This window comes from Oryctolagus cuniculus, chromosome 10 (genome assembly GCF_964237555.1).
Source record: "Oryctolagus cuniculus chromosome 10, mOryCun1.1, whole genome shotgun sequence".
In the NCBI taxonomy this organism is placed as follows: Eukaryota; Metazoa; Chordata; class Mammalia; order Lagomorpha; family Leporidae; genus Oryctolagus; species Oryctolagus cuniculus.
In genome coordinates this window covers 112,791,593-112,798,309 of record NC_091441.1, presented here as the reverse complement: position 1 = coordinate 112,798,309, position 6,717 = coordinate 112,791,593, and the positions used below count along the sequence as shown (strand labels likewise).

The following is a 6,717-nucleotide window of genomic DNA, read 5'->3' as shown; positions in this document are numbered from 1 at the left end:
CCTCAGAGTTGTAGATTGGTGCTGAGCCCCTGTCAGTCCTCCAGCCAGGCTCAACATCAGTGGGGAATGTGGATTTTTTTTCATCTGGTAAAATCCCTGGATCACATGCGTGCGGAATACCAGCACGACCCTGCTTGTTTCACAATCATGTTGGGCATTTACAAGAGTTTCTTCAGCTGGGACTAACACTGGAAAGGTTGCCTCTCCCCATCTGTTGCCAGATGAGTGCATGGGAATTGCTGCCATTGCCTGTGCTGATGAGATGGCGACTGTCCCTGAAGCAGCTGCTTCAAAATGGCACCCACCCTCTGGCAGCCGGTTGATGTACGCTGTTGTTAGGGTTATGGGAAGAGAGAGATGTGCCCCTATTCTTCTCTGCTGGTTGAGTAAGAACTGTGTTCCCCTCAGGGTTGTGGACTGGACTCCAAGTGGAGTCTGTTGTGTCACTGCAGCTGTTACTACAGTGGCCTGGGCTGCTGCACTCTGATCTCATTTTGATCTCCAGAGCTGGTGCTTTCTGCAGCTCAGGGCTATTGGGTTCGTTTGTTTTGTGCATGCTCGTTGTGGTGCCTGTGCAGCCTGCACACAGATCCACAGCATCGCTCTTCCTTCCACAGAATCTACACTGTAGTTGTCCCTCCAACTATCACATGAGAATGCACAGTCTCCACTTTTTTTTTAAACTTTTATTTAATGAATATAAATTTCCAAAGTAGGATTTATGGATTACAATGGCTTCCCCCCAATAACGTCCCTCCCATCCACAACCCTCCCCTTTCCCACTCCCTCTCCCCTTCCATTCACATCAAGATTCATTTTCGATTATCTTAATATACAGAAGATCAGCTTAGTATACATTAAGTAAGGATTTCAACAGTTTGCTCCCACACAGAAACATAAAGTGTAAAATAATAGATGATTTTTTAAAAACCATTTTCTCCTAGCCTAGTAAAGGCTGCCCTGTTCCTATTCTTTCTTGAAATCAGGCATTAATGAAAAATTAAACACTTACATGCCTTTCCAACATGGATTTGAAAAACTGGATCATTCGCTTTTCACTACTGATGAACAACAAAGGTCCAATGGTGGCATAGCCATTGCCCACCAACAAATGGATGCACAGGCGAACTGGGTCGCTGTTCCACCACATCCCTGATAAGGAGTACACAATGCAGTCCATGAAGTACAGGAGCACAAAGGCACTCATTAGCAGCAAGATGGTCTGGGTGGCCCTGTGCTCTGGGGAGGCTCTTGGAGAAATCCTAGTGCTGTGAAGGTGCTGGGACCTCCTCTTGTGCCTGCACAGGAGAGTGACCATGTACCCACTTGAGACGGCCATGAGCCCTATTAAGGAGGCATCCCAGAAGATCCCCAACATAGAAAATGTGTGCCTGGGTAAGTAGCTCAGTGGCCAGAGAGAGCAGGATTGAGTGACAAACATAAGACCGTGGGATGTATCATTCGGAGTAGCAACAGTTGAGATCAAGAAACGAGCACGACTGGACAAATTGAAGACCCATAGGAGGAGAAATCCACACATGTTGTGCTGTGAGGATGTAAGCTTGAATTTTGCTAAACAGGAGCTCCAGGGGCTGAGAGTGATGGCCTGGAGGACACTCAGCAGGCAGGTGGTGCTCAGGGAGAGGCCCCACATCACCTGGTATGAGTAGATGACAGCTTTACAGGTGATGTCATCCCATAAGTCATGAATCTCAAAAACTTCTGCGACTATAACCCCTACGGTGATCAGCATCAGCAGGTGGATGAGGGCCAGGTGCCCAATGGTCAGGTCGGTGGGCCTGGGCCTGTGCTTGAGAAAGAACCAGAGGATGTGGAAGAGAAGAAGGAAGGCATTGGCAGTGATCCCAAAGCTGACTTCCAAGAATAAGGCATTTCTGGCAGCAATGAGATTGGAAAGTATATTGTTTTTATTCATCTTTTTTGGGGGAAGAAAGATGTAGTAAATGTCTGAGGATAAAGTAAGAAATGTTGTTATGAGAAATACTATATTATTGATCATTCTCAACCACAAGATGTATGGATCATTCCAAGTGTACACTTGTTGCCTGTAGCCCCAGTCACGCTCTCCTGGGAGCCACTCTGTTCGCAGCTACACACTTGGCATTCATGATCATATACTATGTCCCACTGCTGGCCTTCTGCAGGACCTGGACCATGAAATTGTCATGCTGTGAAAATTGTTTGCTGAGTTTTACCTTATTTTTACTTTTTCAAAGTCAAGGGCAATGAGTTTTTACTTTGAATCTATAAAATCCTGATAATTTTCTGGCTACTTAGTGAGAGCTCTGTAATTTTTGGTGGATTCCAATGAAGAGCACACTTTATAAGTGTCCATGATACACCCATGCGTGTAGTTATTTTATCTCACTGTTACGTTTATTTTGGTTTATTTCTTGATAAACACTCTGAATAATAACCATTCTTGGTTAGTATAGATTCTGAATTTAATCTTTTAATGACAGGAAGAGTTAGTGAGAGGGAGAGAGACAGAGAGAAAGGTCTTCCTTCCATTGGTTCATCCTCCAAATGACTGCTACAGCCGGTGCACTGTGCCTATCTGAAGCCAGGAGCCAGGTGCCTCCTCCTGGTTTCCCATGCGGGTGCAGGGCCCAAGGTCCTGTGCCATCCTCTACAGCCTTCCTGGGCCACAGCAGAGAGCTGGACTGGAAGAAGAGCAACTGGGACAGAATCTGGTACCCCAACCGGGACTAGAACCCAGGGTGCTGGGTTCTAGTGGAAGTTCAATGATAGCATTTTTTAAAGCTAATCTTTCTCAAAGAATTGATCAAATAAATGACATAATCTTCTCCATTCATACTTTGAGCAAGATAAGATTTGATCCTGTTATATGCTCCGGAGGAAAGAGGAAAATATGTCTTGCTATTCACTCGTCTCTGCATTTCATGGGTCCTGTGCTGCCATTAACCTCTGAACAGTCTCCTCTGTCTCTCCTGTACTTAAATAAAATTCCCTTATTTGCTATGTATCTGTTTGACCAACCTTAGGTGAAATAAACTGATAGTACTGAAAATATATAATAGATTAAATAATATTTTCATGTAACATTTTACTAGATCACAGTAACATGGCTGGCACTGTGGCATAACAGGTTAAAGCTCTGCTTGCAGCACCAGCATCCAATATGGACAGTGGTTCAAGTCCTTGCTGTTCCACTTCTGATCTAGCTTTCTGCTAATGATTTGTGAAGGCAATGGAAGATGGCCCAAGTGCTTGGGGCCCTGCCCCCATGTGGGAGACAAAGAAGGCTGCTGGCTCCTGGCTTCGAATGGGTCCAGCTATGGCTGTTGTGGCCATTTGGGTAGTGAACCAAGAAAAGAAGATCTGTCTTTCTGTCTCTCCCTGTGTCTGTCTGTAATTCTGCCTCAAAAAAAAAAAAACTTTTAAAAGATTGCAATAAAATTAAAATTGTAACCTTCTTTTCCTATGTTATTTGAAATGTGAGGATTTCTCTTAAGTTATTGAAATATGTGAACATCGGGCTGGCGCCGGGGCTTACTAGGATAATCCTCCACCTAGCGGCATTGGCACACCGGGTTCTAGTCCTGGTCGGGGTGCCAGATTCTGTCCCGGTTGCCCCTCTTCCAGGCCAGCTCTCTGCTGTGGCCCAGGAGTGCAGTGGAGGATGGCCCAAGTACATGGGTCCTGCACCCCATGGGAGACCAGGATAAGTACCTGGTTCAGGCCATCAGATGAGCGCAGTGCGCTGGCCACAGTGTGTCGGCCGCAGTGGGTAAACCAATGGCAAAAGGAAGACCTTTCTCTCTGTTTCTCTCTCTCTCACTGTGCACTCTGCCTGCACAAAAAAAGAAAAAAATATGTGAACATCAAAAACAAATGAAACAAAGCTAGGAGGGAATGGTGAGATATAGCCCAGGTACTAAGAGAGAAAAACTGCCAGCCCAGAATATTATATCCTGCAAAGCTATCATTTGTGAATGAAGGTGAAATAAAGACTTTTCATAGCAAACAGAAATTGAAAGAATTTGTCACCACTCATCCAGCCCTGCAACAGATGCTTAAAGATGTGTTACACACAGAAACACAGAAACACGGTCATCAATATGAAAGAAGATAAAGGAAGGAAAGCTCACAGCAAAAGATCACAGGGAATTCAAAGCATATATTAGAACTTATCTTTGGCAAATGGCAGGGCAAAGCAACCACTTTATCATTAGTCACATTGAATGTTAATGGCCTGAACTGTCCAGTTAAAAGACACCGATTGGCTGATTGGGTTAAGGAACAAAACCCATCTATTTGCTGCTTACAAGAAACACATCTTTCCAACAAAGATCCATACAGACTGAAAGTGAAAGTCTGGAAAAAGATATACCATGCCAACAGAAATGAAAAAAGAGCAGGCGTAGCCATCTTAATATCAGACAACATAAACTTTACCACAAAAACTGTTAAGAGAGACAAAGATGGGCACTATATAATGATTAAGGGATCAATACAACAAGAAGATATAACAATTATCAATGTATATGCACCTAACTACAGGGCACCAGTTTATCTAAAAGATTTGTTAACGGACTTAAAGGGAGACTTAGACCCCAATACAATAGTACTGGGGGACTTCAATACTCCACCTTCAGAAATAGACAGATCAATAGGACAGAAGATCAACAAGGAGACAGTAGATTTAAACGACACTATAGCCCAAATGGATCTAACAGATATCTACTGAATGTCCAATCCTACAGCTAAAGATTTTACATTCTTCTCAGCAGTACATGGAACCTACTCTAGGATTGACCACATACTAGGCCATAAAGCAAGTCTCAGCAAATTCAAAAGAATTAGAATCATACCATGCAGTTTCTCAGACCACAGTGGGATGAAGTTGGAAATTAGCAACTCAGGAATCCCAAGAGCATACGCAAACACATGGAGATTGAAAAACATGCTCCTGAATGAACAATGGGTCATAGAAGAAATTAAAAGAGAAATCAAAAATGTTCTGGAAGTAAATGAGGATAACAGCACAACATACCAAAACTTATGGGACGCAGCAAAAGCAGTGTTAAGAGGAAAGTTTATATCAATAGGTGCCTACATCAAGAAATTGGAAAGGCACCAAATAGATGAGCTTTCAATTCACCTCAAGGATCTAGAAAACCTACAGCAAACCAGACCCAAATCTAGTAGGAGAAGAGAAATAATTAAAATCAGAGAAGAAATCAACAGGATTGAATCAAGAAAAACATTACAAAAAATCAGCCAAACGAGGAGCTGGTTTTTTGAAAAAATAAACAAAATTGACACCCCATTGGCCCAACTAACTAAAAAAAGAAGAGAAAAGACCCAAATCAATAAAATCAGAGATGAAAAAGGAAATGTAACAACAGACACCACAGAAATAAAAAGAATCATCAGAAATTACTACAAGGACTTGTATGCCAGCAAACAGGGAAACCTATCAGAAATGGATAGATTCCTGGACACATGCAACCTACCTAAATTGAACCAGGAAGACATCGAAAACCTAAACAGACCCATAACTGAGATAGAAATTGAAACAGTAATAAAGGCCCTCCCAACAAAGAAAAGCCCAGGACCAGATGGATTCACTGCTGAATTCTACCAGACATTTAAAGAAGAACTAACTCCAATTCTTCTCAAACTATTCAGAACAATCGAAGAAGAGGGAATCCTCCCAAATTCTTTCTATGAAGCCAGCATCACCTTAATTCCTAAGCCGGAAAAAGATGCAGCACTGAAAGAGAATTACAGACCAATATCCCTGATGAACATAGATGCAAAAATCCTCAATAAAATTCTCGCCAATAGAATGCAACAACACATCAGAAAGATTATCCACCCAGACCAAGTGGGATTTATCCCTGGTAAGCAGGGATGGTTTAATGTGCGCAAGACAATCAATGTGATACGCCACATTAACAGACTGCAGAAGAAAAACCATATGATTATCTCAATAGATGCCGAGAAAGCATTTGATAAAATATAACACCCGTTCATGATGAAAACTCTAAGCGAACTGGGTTTGGAAGGAACATTCCTCAATACAATCAAAGCAATCTGTGAAAAACCCACAGCCAACATCCTATTGAATGGGGAAAAGTTGGAAGCATTTCCACTGAAATCTGGTACCAGACAGGGATGCCCACTCTCAAAACTGCTATTCAATATAGTTCTGGAGGTTCTAGCCAGAGCTATTAGGCAAGAAAAAGAAATTAAAGGGATACAAATTGGGAAGGAAGAACTCAAACTATCCCTCTTTGCAGATGACACGATTCTTTATTTAGGGGACCCAAAGAACTCTACTAAGAAACTATTGGAACTCATAGAAGAGTTTGGCAAAGTAGCAGGGTATAAAATCATTGCACAAAAATCAACAGCCTTTGTATACACAGACAATGCCATGGCTGAGGAAGAACTTCTAAGATCAATCCCATTCACAATAGCTACAAAAACAATCAAATACCTTGGAATAAACTTAACCAAGGACGATGAAGATCTCTACGATGAAAATTACAAAACCTTAAAGAAAGAAATAGAAGAGGATACCAAGAAATGGAAAAATCTTCCATGCTCATGGATTGGAAGAATCAATATCATCAAAATGTCCATTCTCCCAAAAGCAATTTATAGATTCAATGCAATACCAATCAAGATACCGAAGACCTTCTTCTCAGATCTGGAAAAAATGGT

At 42.1% G+C, this 6,717-nt stretch overlaps 1 protein-coding gene across 1 annotated transcript; it reads right to left on the bottom strand.

The window, feature by feature from the left end:
- Positions 1-1,000: 1,000 nt before the first annotated feature.
- ORYCUNV1R1603 (vomeronasal 1 receptor oryCunV1R1603) lies at positions 1,001-1,936 on the bottom strand. Its single transcript, NM_001167290.1, has one exon. It carries the CDS (start codon positions 1,934-1,936, stop codon positions 1,001-1,003), a length of 936 nt encoding a protein of 311 aa, NP_001160762.1.
- Between the last annotated feature and the right edge of the window lie 4,781 nt (positions 1,937-6,717).

What these genes read in the sequence shown, in the direction of transcription:
- ORYCUNV1R1603 (NM_001167290.1), bottom strand. Translation starts at nt 1,936, where the DNA reads ATGAATAAAAACAATATACTTTCCAATCTCATTGCTGCCAGAAATGCC.